Source organism: Saccostrea cucullata, unplaced genomic scaffold, assembly GCF_032062105.1.
Source record: "Saccostrea cucullata isolate Sc308-1 unplaced genomic scaffold, CSIRO_AGI_Scuc_v1 ctg204, whole genome shotgun sequence".
Lineage (NCBI taxonomy): Eukaryota > Metazoa > Mollusca > Bivalvia > Ostreida > Ostreidae > Saccostrea > Saccostrea cuccullata.
The window spans coordinates 689,488-704,693 of NW_026940736.1; the positions used below are offsets into that span (position 1 = coordinate 689,488).

The following is a 15,206-nucleotide window of genomic DNA, read 5'->3' on the forward strand; positions in this document are numbered from 1 at the left end:
ATTCCGCAAATCTACATAACATGCCTACTTACCCTAAAAAGGTTTCACCTAAGTCGGATGTGTAGTTTACAAGATCACTCGCGGACAAAATTTTCCCAGGAAGAAAAATAAGAATAAGAATAATAACTAGAGCAAAGCTCGTTGCAAAGCAACGAGTAGGTCTTCCGTCCGGTTTTGACCGGAAGTTGCGGAAGTGACATCAACACAAGAGAGCAATGAGCTAAGTTGTCTTCAGTGACTTTATAATTTCAATTTTGCATCAAAACCTTCAAAATAAGCTATTTTTGGCTACTTCCGGTTTGACCGGAAGTGATGACGACGGACGGAATATTAATTTTTATGATACCAGAGACATATATTATCCAAAAACTTGTCTAGAACGGCAAAAATACGTGTTTTCCGACTACTTCCGGTTTGGCCGGAAGTGACGACGCCGGACGTATTTTGACGACCCCATTAGATAAATCTTGACATTTTTAACAACTTTGCTTCTTTGATGTATTACAAATTCTCTATACGTTTTGAGATATAAAGAAAAAACTTTCGGCCCCTCTAGGCCCTTAATTTTAGGGGCCAGCCCTTTTTTCGAGATATCATTTGAAAGATCTTGGAATTCTACACTTCTTTTGTTCTATATGTTTAATCAAATTATTTCCAGGTAAAAAGATATCGTAGAAAAGGTGTTAAAATGATGAAATTCGAAATATGTCATTTTTCGGGTCATAGCGAGCGCGGACGTGCGGCACTTCCGATAAAAATGAAATACCTTACGCATATCTACAGACTTAGGACTTTCATGCCTGAAAGTTTCATGATTCTATCTAGAACCATTTCTTAGAAAGTCTGCGGACAACCTGACCCTTCAAAGATCATAAAATCGGCAATATCTCCGAACCGGAAGTGACATCATCAAATCAAAAAATACGTATCAGGTTCAAGTAATGTTAAATAAGTCCTGAAAGTTTCATTAAAATCCATCGAGCCGTTTTCGAGAAATCGCGTGCACAAAATCGGTAAGAAAAAAAAGAATAATAATATAGAAGAAAAAAAGTGAAAAAGAAACCGAAGAATAACAAGAAGGTCTTCCGCTGAAGACGGAAGACCTTAATAATAAGAAACAGAGTAAAAACAATATGTTCCCCAACTTCGTTTGGGGAACATAATAACGCGAAATGTTAAATAACTGCAAAATACATCGGGGGGACGCTCTAGATGCACACACGAGTCCTAAGGTGAGCGTAGTCTAAAGGTCTCTTGTCTACAGAAGAACTTGTAATCTATACGCTTCTTATAAGAAAGAACTTTATTCGGTTATAACCAATATTTGCCCCCAAATCAAACTTTGATGGAGATTTATTTAACTAAGTTCTTAAACAGGGGGGTATATGTTGACTTAAAAGCACTGAATACGAGGGACGTTCAATAAATAATGTCATCGGGGCTCGGAAAGAAGCAAAAGACGCTTTTTAATGATTTAATCTTCATGATTTTACTTATTAATCTCTTGTGATTAAAATAGAGGCCCGTTAAAGTTTTTATCTAATTTCTGATTGTATATAGAACACATTTTTGGGTATGACCCTTAGTATACTGGAAAATAGCAGATCCAATGATTTCCTGGACTTGTTTTTTTCTTCCTGAAAGGTGGTTTTTCAAGTTTGGAAATAGAAACAAGTCAAAAGGTAAAAGATCTATCGAACATTGTTAAAGTGAAAAAATATTTACTTTCTTTTTATCCCGAAAACCCCTTTACTCTTCAGGGGTGCAGGGTTTGGACGCTGTCATGAAGAAATTTCATGTAGTGGATTCCTGATTCTAGGTCCTTCTTCTAATACTAGTAAACCTTCGATTTTTTTGCAAAAAGATTGCTTTCTAGACTCCTCCAAAAATTAAATTATCTTCCCTAATACGAAATTGAACAACATTACCACTAATATTTAAGAAAATTGCATATAAATCTGTGTTTGTGTTCTTGAATACCTTTCCTCTTGCTCAAGTACATCTTATGGTAAATATTGTATTGAGTGTTTTAACCAATAGATTCATCTTCAATTATCTCTTTGAATATGAAACAAACTTGAATAGCTACAGTAACTGATATTTTAAAATAATTGTTAAGACATTCTTAAACGCTGTCGTTTTCACTCTTTTTTCAAAATATAGGGTGATCTTTGAGTACCAAGCTTTTTTTTTTACCGTCAAACGTTTCGTAAAAGCATTGTAAACTACTCCCGATATGATGTATATCAAATTTGCTATGTGTCTTAAAGTCAGTCATAAATCATCAGATATTATTTGTTGAAATTGGGCAAATATTACATAAGTTGTTATAATTTGTGTTGGAGAAGACGGTACCCATTTTTGATGCCCATTATATAATTTTTTATCATTGAAATCCACCTGCTTATTTGTCTATAAAACAGGCATTGGTTGCTGTAAGTGTCACATATTTCAGTGAAAATTTCTTTGGGATTTTTAACACGTTTTACAGCAGCTTTAATGAAGCTTTTATTTTCACTCAAGTTTACTGATTCTTTACCATTCATTTATAACGCAGTGTCTCGAATAGCCCTTGTTTACCAGCTTCTCACGATTAAACTATGTGATGAAAAGTGGTCACATAAACTGTTATCAATTCATTAAAGATTCAATAATGAGAGAAAGTCTAGCTTAATGTCACATGATTTCTATGTTGTATGTCATCGAGCTATTGACATTATTTATTGAATGTCCCTCGTATTTTCATAAGTAATGACGCCGTATGTACGTAATGACGTCACAAACAGACGTAAATTTCAGTTTTTTATGAGTTTTACAGAAAAATATTTCGTCGATATTTTGAGTAAAAGTCACCGAGCGCATGTGTGTTCAGGATCAATATTTTGATATAATGTGTAGAATGATAATATCAATGAAATGTGTCAATATTGTTCCTGAACAAACGTGCGCTCTATAAATTTTAAAGCTAAAATTGTTGAAATTTTGTCCATTTTGTCCTCTTTCTGAAAAAGGATATAAAATCGGACTAGTTTGTGACGTCATAAAAACAAAAATTGTGAATACACTGCTTTGACACTGTGATATTTTCTATTAATTTATATTTCTCATACAATTTACTGAATTCAGCACATTTCAGGAAGTTTTCAAAATTTGACTTTTGTGGGGGCAAATGTATGCAATATACCACATATAGTTCTTTGAATTCGTAAGTTTTGTATGACTGGTGGAAACCTTTTTTTCCTCCCAAAAATGTCTGTGATCTTAAAAATAATTTAATTGTTTTTCAAATTTCAATCTATTAAATGTCAGATGTTTGACCCGCTTGATATATTGCTCTCAAATTTCTGATTTTTATACGACTGATTTAGGAGTATAAGTTGCGTTTAACATGAGAACATGCCTCAGGAGTATCTGTTAATAAATAAGTAAAATATATCATTAATATTCATGAGGAATTCCATTATACTTATTCCGTTCTCTTAGAAGTTGGAAATTCCCATTTAATAATATGATAAACAAACGTAATAAAAGACTGATCTGGAAGATAGGGTTAATTGCGCAAGTTTAATGAAAAAGAAGACTCAATTGCAAAATATATTGTAACTGGATTTGCGGTTATTGTGCTTTGTAAGTATTGAATTCTATGCTAGCTAGATAAAATTGAAATGTACAGGTTAAGGCTCTCTGTAATTGTTGGTTTTATTGTTTTTACTCTAGAATTTTTGTGTTTTATATGTTTTGAAATGAGATGTTATTTTTCAATGTTTTAAACCTATTGAAAACAACCTCAAAAGGTATGATTATAAAAGATTTTTTTAAGCCACATGTTTAGTCTTAATGTTTGGTTTAGCGATGTTACTTCACTGAAAATGAAGCATACATTTTATGCCCCCGCAAACGAAATTTCGGGGGTATATAGTTTTTGCCCTGTTCGTCCGTCTGTCTGTCTGCTGGTCTGTTTGTCTGCAAAAGCTTTAACCTTTAACTGGGTGGGATTGTGGCTTTCATATTTCATATAAGCAATATACCAGCTGAGTAACACATCAAGTAACATTTCAATATAAGTTACAAAAGATTTTGTTGAACTTTTACACTAGGGCAATATACGGAACCTCTACTGCAATATATATATAGTATATATATATATATATATATATATATATATATATATATATATATATATATATATATATATATATATATATATATATATATATATATATATTTAGCTCAACTTTTAAAGAAAAGATAACAATTAGCTTTTCAAAGCACATACTGAGTTGTTTGGGAAGAGAACGCAAACACCCTATCCTTAACCCCTCCCCTTTCCACTTTGACCAAAATTTGCGAAGTTTTCTATCTGGAAAATTTTTGCCTTATTTGATTCATTCCGAGAATGAGATTAAAAGGAGTTATTAATAATTATCCCTTATCTAAAGTTATGTTCTGCCTCAAAAACATCTCTTGTATACCAGTAAATCATGTTAGCGCTCTAAAACAATATATTATAATAATCACTTCTTAGGTTTTCTTACCTATTGTCAATTCCGTACCACCGTACATAATGAAGGTTTTCAAATGTCAAAGTAAGCTGTCCACCGTGAAAATCAGCGCTTCTCGAAAACGTTTAATAATAACATTTCACTTCAAATCAAAACGGGTATAATGTGCAATAAAGATGGGATTTTCATTTTTCTCCCGGATGACCAATGGGGGTGTTCGAAAATCGACTTTTTCTATGAAAACCTGGTTCGTAAACTCCTCCCACAATCTACATAGTAGTCAATTTATCTTTTGGAATATGTTCGTGGTGTCCTCCATATTTGCAATAAAGTGTTTAAAATTTTATTTTAACCAAGGAGCTAATTTTGTGTCAAACGTTAATATGTATATAAATATATTCTTTTTGTAATAGCAAAATTTGAGTGTTCTTTCCCAAACGCCTTAGTTTTAAGCCGTGTAGCTAATTCATCTGTAGGAATATAATAAGTAATGTAACGTCAGCGGTTCGAATCCCACGGCGGGACGTGGAGAATGGTTCTTCGGAAGAGACCGTATAAACCGAGGTCCCACTTTCATATATTTGATCCGCTCCTTATTTTGATAGCCTGCAGTTTACATGATTCTTTATGATTTAAACATTAAGAAAAAAAATGCCTCGGGAGTTTATGTTAATTAAAAGTTATGCTATTATTATTCATGAAGCTTCCATTCATACTTTATCTGACGTTTCAAGAAGTTGGGAAATCCATAGTATTATTTTTGTAAATTATCTACATAAAAGAAAGACCTGTAGTTAATTGCGCATTTAATGAAAAAGAATGGACCATGGGAAAATACATTTTAATTCTATTTGTGGTCATTATGCTTTGTACGAGTAAGTATATTTCATTCTGTGTCAGTTTAAATGAAATTGGTACACACGGCGGGTTCTTTTTATACCCCCGCTTGAAAAGCGGGAGGGTATATAGTAATCGTTAATTCCGTCCGTCCGTCCGTCCGTCCGTCTGTTACGCTTTGGGGTACCCATCTCTTATCCGCAACTCCTCTCATACCACTGAATGAAATTTGATGAGACTTTCACAGAATCTTTATTACAAATTGCCATCGTGCACCTGCTATTTTACTTTTTGATCTGACATATATTTTGGGTTTTCCGGCCACAGCAAAACATGGACTTTGCCATTATAACTATATGGAGGCGGGGGGTATCATTTAGTGAGCTCATCGCTCACAGTACCTCTAGTTTTTGTATAGTATTTGTGCTTAAACAGCTGTTAAATAGTACGTTATATGTCCCGTAGTATTCAATATTGACATCAGACTTCCCGAGACACCATGAACGCTCCTGATAAAACAGGCTGGATGAAGTCTATGTCTGTGTGTGTATGTTGGTGGTGATGGATACAATTAGAAATTAAACATATTTTTCAGTTTGTAAGAAAATATACTAGTCTCTGTCATACTTATGATCGTTAGTTCGTCTGAAAAATCGAACGGATAACATGAAAAAGAGCTAGTAAATGTTATAAACTATAGCTATCAGACCGACCATCCATTTTTGTTTTTTTTCAGACAAATGAGCTACAGATCTGTCATTATACATAGTACTGTGTCTTGAATTCTCTACACATGTGTATATATCAACTGAATAAATCAATCAATATTCAATAAAAAAATCTAAATTAGCCCGATCTTAGATTAATTAACAAAGAAGTAAAAATAAAATAGCTGCAATACTGTCAAATGTATTTCTTAAGGAATTAAGAAGTTGGGAACTTGTCAACGTCTTTTAAAGTTAGATTGACTCCTTTATTCTTGTTTGTACATACAAGCATATATACTCAAGATTTTTTTCTATTTCAGAATTAGTTTAGAAGCGCTGTGGCAACGCACTTTGAAAAAATTACGCACTTTGAAAAAAAATTTCAAAGAGCGTAAAAATTGGGACAAAATCAACGCACTTTGAAAAAATTTTTCAAAGTGCGTGAAATTTTGGACATACTCAACTCATTTTGAAAAAAAATTTCAGAGTGCGTAAAGAGTTTACATCAATATTTTTTTACCATGGAGACATTTAACGCACTTTGAAAAAAAAATATGTAAACACAAAAATTCTGGATAAAGATTTTAGTACTGGAACGATTCTATTTTAGTGTTATTTATCTGGTAGAAGATCTCTCGGCCTAACTCTTTCTCTTTCAATACATAGGCGTCGGAAACAACTCAACCTACCCAAAAATGGAAATGTATTTACATTACCGGTACGACGTTGAAAACTATCAATAATTGTATTAACTTAAATCAGATGAAAACTAGAAATTTTAAAGCACAGTAAAACGTTTGAGAAAGAATTTTCATAGTCTTGAAAAATCATATTGCCCCTTTTTCGGAAGATAAATGGCTATGCTTTAAGTCGTTCACTTTTAGCCCCCCCCCCCCCCCACACACACACACACACTTCCAACATCTACTTATTACAGATTAGAACTTCTTCTTTTAAAAAGAAACGAAAAAATGATATGAAAGAATCATCTCTATTTTTTCTTAAAGACCCATTTCCCATTTTTGATAACGGTATTTATCAAAACCTAAAATATTTAAAACGTCAATATCACAGGTCCTGAAGTGATCTTACCACCAAAAAGATATCCAACCAGGGTCAATTATTTATCAAATTATCAAACCGATTATTTGTAAGAATATTGATCAAGCTTTACATTTTTTTCAAAGTGCGTTAATATGGTCGATATTAACGCACTTTGAAAAGAAATTAAATTTTTTTTTCTAATTTGAAATTTTTTTCAAAGTGCGAAATTTTTCAAATTGCGTTGTAACAAAGCGCATTTGTCTTATTGCTCACAGTAATGACAATATGTATTCGCTATTTGAATTTTCCTCATTCAATGATATAAGCTTTAACTTAGGAATGGATATCACATCATCAAAGACAGATATAATCTAAGTTCAGTATTTTTATTAGCTCTACTGGTCAGAGACCAGAAGAGCTTATGCAATAGTAATGCGTCCGTCCTCCGTCCGTCTGTCTGTAATTTTTTTTTTCAAAATGCTACTCCTCCAACAGTTTTTGTCCGATTTCAATATAACTTGGCACACAAGTAAACTACACTAAGATTCATAATTCTGTGCATTGGTTTTTGATTTCGATGAACGGTGTTGACATGGTTACTAAAAATAGAAAATTCTGTGAATTCATTCAAAATGCTACTCCACCTACTGTTTTGGTCCGATTTTAATATAACTAAGCACACAAGTAGACTACACTGAGATACATAATTCTGTGCATCGGTTTTTGATTACGATAAATGGTGTTTCCTTGGTTACTAAAAATGGAAATTTCTGTTAAATTGTTTCAAAATGCTACTCCTCCTACAATTTTAGTCCGATTTCAATATTACTTAGCACACAGGAAGACTATACTAAGATTCATAATTCTTTTCATCGGTTTTTATTTTGATGAGCGGCAAGGATAATTTTCCTATTTAGACGTTTTAAAGTTTCAACTCCCTACTGCTATTTTTCTCTTCCTTTGTTTTAAGTATAAACCAGTAGAGCTACAGTCTCGACAGAGACTTCTGGTTTTATTTATTTTTTAATTTTTTGATTAATTTTCCTGGATATTTTTCAGTGTTAGTATTGATTGACGCAAGAGGAGGAAAAGTGAGATGGAGAGTGAGATTTTCCTTTGGAAGACATTTTTCAGGAAACAAAATTACCTCGAAAAACGATGTTGGTTCAGTTTACGGGGCCTCATATTGGCGGATACGTTCTAGCTCTAGGTCAAAGGGGGATTGTAAGTTACTAGATTTATAGTCCAGAATCAGAAACAATTTTAAGAGATTTGTAAATAAATTTTACGCAGATAATGATTCTAGTGTTTTCAACTCAATCGAAGCCGTAGATGTATTACGACTTTTACTAAACTTACATATAAATTTCTTTCGCTAATAATTATTCCCTTTTAAGGATATTTCTGTAATTTTTCTTCTTTTTCTGGCTCAAAATTGAACAATGAAATCAACAACAACAAAATCTTTCTGTTTAGTGCCAGAAGTCTGCTACAATGACAAATATGATAAAAATAATTTGACCAATGTGTCATATGTGGGGCTGTTTATTTGCCCGACAGACGACAGTATGGGAGATGACCACACTTACTGCTGCGGTGACGAGGGGCAACAGTACTGCTGTACATTCTGGGATGAGTAAGTAAAACGTATCAGGAAAGAATTATTTTCAAATTAAAATGCACATTTTATGCATTGTTATATTTAATCAGAGTATTAATGTTTAATAGTTATGTCTGTTCTGTATTAGCATTATTATTATCAATCAGACTTAACTCAATATGAGTTAAGTCACGTTATGGAGACAAATAGAGATATGGTCCAGTAAAGATAACTCTCATGCAAATGTATATAACTGCTTAGCCACACCCATTGTGATTACGCATGTGCATTTTACTCTTTCTTTTCCATCTTCTGTCATCCATTGAAGCTCAGTATATCATTGAATATCGTTGTATCATTGAATATCATTGGATATCTTTGAATATTGTTGTATCATTGGATACCATTAAATATCATTGCATATCATTGAATATCGTTGCATATCATTGAATATCGTTGAGTATTGTTGTATCAGTGGATACCGTTGAATATCATTGAATATCGTTGCATGTCATTGAATACCGTTGAATATTGTTGTATCATTGGATACCGTTGAATATCATTGAATATTGTTGCATATCATTGAATATCGTTGAATACCATTGAACTATCGTTCTATATCATTTAGTACCCATTTAGTTGCAGTCGTTCAATATACACTTTGTGTACATAATTGCATCGATACCATATGTACATCATTGTTTTGATACCATGAGTACATCATTGTATTGATAATTCACTTTGGCTATTAATCAATAAAGCCATGACAAAAACTACCAATCATTGTTAATCTATTTTGTCGACATAATACATGAGTACATGTCGTTGATACTATATCGTAAGTCAGTTACGCTGTTGGGTACCCATCTCTTATCCGCAACTCCTCTTATGCCACTGAGTGAAATTTAATGAAACTTTCACAGAGTCGTTACATATTATCATTCAGACCTTCTATTTTACTTTTTGATCCGGCACATATTTTAGGTTTTGACCACAGCAAAATATGGACTTTGCAATTGCCATTATAACCATATGGGAGACGGGGGTATCATTTAGTGAGCTCATTGCTCACAGTACTTCTCGTTTTAATAATACCTGTAAGGATATTTTCCAAAAAAAATCGTTTGCGCTCTCCCGACCAACTGGCTAAAAATAGACGGACTCAAAACTTTTTTACCTCCAGAAAACACAATATACCGGTATTTTATTTTACTTTTTACCCTTGAAACTTGTCAATTGCAATAAGTATGTTGAAATTTTTCACTTACCTATATACCGACCAATATTTTCTACTTTGAATAGGGAGGGGCCAAAACAAACGTTATGTTAAAGATGACCTTTAATTGATTTCTTCTTTTTTTCAGTGACTGGAGAGTATATCAAGTTGTATTTGGAATACTTTGGGGACTATTCGTGATTTGCATCTTTTCTTGTGTGTGTTATATGTATTGCTTTAAAAAATGCAAGTCTAAGTAATCCTTCATATGACAACAGATAATTAGTTGGAGATTTTGAAAACATTTTTGATAACTCTCTTATTTCATATCAGCTGGGGCTAAATCTAAGGTCAGACATTTAAAATCTTTGGTATAGAATCCATGTACGATGACATTCAATAACGTTGTTCATAAGCATGTTTGTCTCTTTCAGTTAGATAAGAGTGAATGGCATAGGGATAAGGCCTTAAAACCGAGGCCCTGTACCACGATAGGTGTTGGCATGAAAATGTAAAGTGGGTAATCTTTAAGTGCGAGGCATAGGGCAAGATCCCTTACTGCTCAATGGGCCTTCATACCTATATGAGTGAAAAATTCTCGAATGGCACGTAAAAAACATAAATCAATCAATTATTTAAACTATGCTTTTTGTCTTAAATATCACAGGAAATGGGTAGCACTGGTTCTCTACCCTTGATTCCAGTCGCTGCCGCTAGGAATTGTGTCTGTTAACCAATGACAGGGCACCAGTCTAATGAAATGGGAAGAGTTTACAAAAGTATTTAAAAAATTTGTTTTAAAAAAAAAATTATGCGTCGTCATGTTTATAATATAAATAGTTTTAATTCAATTTTTCAGTTAAAGTCAGATTGGAAGTGTACATATATTTGTTACTGTTTTAGCATTAATTGTTAATGATGCATGTAATTTTATATTTAGTGGATATTATGTACATATATTAACGTATTGTTTCTATGTAAGTATTATTAAGAAAAACTAGTTATGCAGATTTTGTTTATGCTTTATTGACTGGCTCCTTATTGAGAAATATGTTATATCCAGTGTATAATACTACAAATGCTGTTCAAGGTACCTGTCGACATTTTTCACAACAGAAATCTATCTATTGTATTAAACATTTAACAATATTTTTTGTCAGCATGAAATGAGGAGTCTTTCAAAATTAATGTTACAATGGTGTACATGGATGGAATATATTAAAATTTGTTCTATTGTTTTCTGTTTACAAAAAAATTCAGTTTGACTTGGGAAGCGTTTTGAAGCTGACGGTTTCCTTTCTGTTTGATCCTCTTTCCGCATCACTGCATTTTGGGTTATGAGCATGAAAAAGCATCAAATAACAATTCATATGAATTACTAGTAGATATATGCTCCAATTTTCAGAATACAACAAATTTCAATACAAGCATGGCTAAAATCCCGAAAAATGTCAGAACATGCTTATGCAAGTAGGGAAGTAGAAAGAATCTTTCAAAACAGCAACATTAATGATCATTCTTATGCCCAGATGCACGATCAGCAAATAACAAAAGTCAACACTGCAAATTACATTTCTGATGAGCATAATTATGCAAGCAAAACAAATCAATTCAATCAGTGTCATTCAGTTCTGCCAGAGAGCTCCAAAATTTTTCAACATCAAGAAAACTCAAAATTCTTTTAATAAACATACATCCCCATCAACCATTTGAGGTCCAGTTAGAATTAATGAAACAAATCAGGGCTCTGTTTCCAAAACATTACTGCCCATGGACACAGCTCAAATTGAAAGTGAAGCAACACATTTTGAAAAAATGACATCAAACTCATATTTTGTAAATCACTCAAAATACAAGAAAAAGACATGCTCAACAAAATTAACACAATCCTTCACCTTTTTCCCAAAAACAAAACAAAAAAAGAAAAACACGCCTTTTTGTCTCAACAGGAGATAAAACTACAAGAACGCTGCAGAAAATTTAGTGTGCCATATAAAATGCCAGCACAAAACGAAACATATCTTAAGTTAGGAAATAGAAAGCAAAGATTAAATTGGCAAATTCAAAATAAAATAAATACATGTACTTATAAAATGCAAGAAAATGAAATTCTCCATCCTCATCCTCCTTCTGAAGACAACCAACATTTTGGTAAGGCCTTGGATTCAATAAGAGCATTTGAACTTCAACAAATGGCATATTCTTTTGAACTTTGTACATTATGTCATGAAAGGAGACTAGATATGAAAATGGACACAAGTGAAATTGGTACGCGTTGTTATAGAGATAAGCAAAATATAAAAATATACTCAAAAGAAAACAACATAGACCCAGGTAGATTACCCGAGCAACTTAAAGATTTTACAATTATAGAACAACAACTAATCAGTAGAATTACTCCATACATTGATGTCTACATGCTAAACCATGGTGGTATCGCATCATCAGGTCATTGTGTCACTTTCCCCCAAGAAATCAATGAACCATCAAATGTTTTTTCCTAGATTGCCTTCTGAAATACAAATAATATAAGTTAGAAAACAATTAAAAGGCAAAAATGATACTTCCAAAAAATTTCGAGTCCGGCGTTGAACAGTCCTTGAAATGGCTTAAGAAGAACAATCCTGCGTACTCTGACATTATTATTAGTAACGAAAGGTTGCAATCAATTCCTGAAGATTAAGAGACATTGTAAAAAAAATTCAAAGAAAAAATACTGTCCACAAAAATGATAAAGGTCCATCACTTGATCAGACAGATATTGGAGTTTCCCAGAGCTTTACACACTCTGGTGCTCAACTACCAGATTCAAATATACACAAACGAGAAGAAGGTTGAGAAAATTGTTACTGAAATAATTGGTGAAAACCATGGGGGAGTTACTATGAACAGATAGGGAACCATCACCGTTCCTTGGCATACAAGAGACAACATTCCACAGCGCAACATTCTTTTACCCTTGCCTTTCCTGCTCTTTTTCCTAATGGCTCTGGAGACTTTTTTGTCAATAGGCCTATTACATTATCTTTTATGGGACAGTGGGCTGTGATGGAAGATGGCAAAGCATCCATACTTTGAATTTGTTGTTCAAAACATGATGACGTGGAGACCGGTCCTTCGGATGAGACCGTATAAACCGAGGCCCCGTGTCGCAGTAGGTGTTGGCACGAAAAAGATCCCTCACTGCTCAAAGGCCCTGAGTGCCGAGCATAGGACAAAATTTGTAGCCCTCCACCGGCAAGTGGTGGCGTCTCCATATGAGTGAAAAATTCTCGAGAGGGACGTTAAACAATATACAATCAATCAATCAATCAATCAAAACATGATAATGAGAAAATGAGAAAAAGGGCGCTTGAACAAAGTCAGCAATTTACAATAACTGAGTTGAAAAAACTGATTGAAAATGGTGACACTTCAGTTTGCCAAAAATTCTCTATTTTTTGGGAAAATTTAAGGGGGACTTCTCAATACTGGGAACAGAGGCGGAAAGAATTAAGAGCATGAATTAGTGCAATATAAAATGAATGAAGTGCAGGTCTGTCCTCATTTTTCACCACTGGCAGTAGTGCAGAATTTCACTTTGGACCCCTTAAACGTTTGCTTTCAATGTATGTTTCAGAAACAACTGGTTCATCTGTAGATTTAACAGACAAAAATATCCTTTTCAAAACTCTTCAGGAAAATGCCCATTTAGTTGCACATTATTTTGATCTCAGAACTCAGTCATACTTCAAAAATGTAATGGGACCTGTCTTTGGTGTTGACTCCTACTGGTAGAGGCAAGTGTTTGCCAGATCCAGAGGTATGGTCCACTGGCACGGCATTTGTTGGAGGTCAGATAGAGAGCCTCATGAATTACTACACACTGCTATTTCAGCTGGTCTATCTGATGAACAATGTGCCGTGAAACTTTCTCAATGGGCAGCTGAAAATTTTGGTATGACTGCTTCTCATCCTGCTGGTAAGGATGAAAGTGGAAATCCAAACAGAAATGTGTGGCCTCCACCTTAAGGTAATGCTCCTTCTCCTCCAGAAGAAATTAACCTTCTGATTTGTGATATACAGTGAAATATTAATTGCTATAAAAGGTTTAGGATGAATTATTGATGTACATGTAACAAGGATGGAACTTTTGAAGCAAACAGAGATTTAGAGACCTATTGAAATATCAAGGATTCTATAGAAGTTTTGAAGCAAAAAGATTTAAAGAACTTTTGAAATTGACAAGGATCCTGTAGAACTTCTGCAACAAAGGGGATTTGGAGGACTATTAAAATGTCAACTGTAGAACATTTAAAGCAAAAATGGTTAGAGAGCTATTAGAATAACAAGAATTCTGTAAAACTTCTAAAGCAAAATGGAGATTTAGAGAACTATTGAAAAACAACATTGTAAGTAACAAACATTCTGTGGAACTTTTGAAGCATTTTGGTTTAGAGAACTATTGAAACAACAAACATTCTACAAAATTTTTGAAGCAAAAAAGATTTAGAGAATTATTGAAATACCAAGGACCCTGAGGAACGTTCGAAGTAAAAAGGGATTTGGTGGACTACCGGTATATTAAAAAAAAACAACAACTGTAGAAACCTTTGAAGCGAACGGGGATAAGAGAACTATATTGAAAGATACAAAGATTATCTAGAACTTTTGAAGCAAAAAAGACTTTGAGAACTATTTGAAATAGCAAAGATTCCGAAGTAAAAAAAATCCATAATAATATTTGGACATCAAAGATTCCTCGGTACTATTGAGAAAAAAAAAAAAAGAAGAAACAACAATACAATTGAAATAACGTTTCTAGAGATTAACAATGCCCACTTTAATCCATCAAGTTGATTCGATTAATTTCTTTGACATACAGAGGCTAACACATCTGTTTCATATTTGGATATTAATTGATGTCAGCAAATACATAGAATATGGAAAGACTAGAAACCGTTATGTGATATAGGACAAAGTCGTTTGTGATCAAACATTAATGATTAAGATTATGAAACATATTGCAGATTCGATCATATTTCAGAAATTTTTCCGACCTTGTCACTTTTGATAATGACATTTATTTACCAAATTCCTTTTAATTATTTTAACTGTCCACACTGCGTTACATATTTTCTGATATTTATCAAAATTATTACTGCTACATGTTACTCCTTATACAGTTTTGGTCCGATTTTAATATAACTTTGCACACAAGTAGACTACACTAAGGTACATAATTCTGTACATCGGTTATTGATTTCGATGAACGGTGTTGCCATGGTTACTAAAAATAGAAATTTCTGTGAAATTCTTTC

The 15,206-nt window shown here is 33.2% G+C and overlaps 1 protein-coding gene across 1 annotated transcript; it reads left to right on the plus strand.

The window, feature by feature from the left end:
• The first annotated feature begins 5,289 nt into the window (after positions 1-5,289).
• Positions 5,290-11,115, plus strand: LOC134256159 (uncharacterized). Its single transcript, XM_062738778.1, has 4 exons — positions 5,290-5,377; positions 8,150-8,314; positions 8,567-8,726; positions 10,055-11,115. Exons 1-4 carry the CDS (start codon positions 5,329-5,331, stop codon positions 10,164-10,166), a joined length of 486 nt encoding a protein of 161 aa, XP_062594762.1. The 5' UTR covers positions 5,290-5,328; the 3' UTR covers positions 10,167-11,115.
• Positions 11,116-15,206: the final 4,091 nt, after the last annotated feature.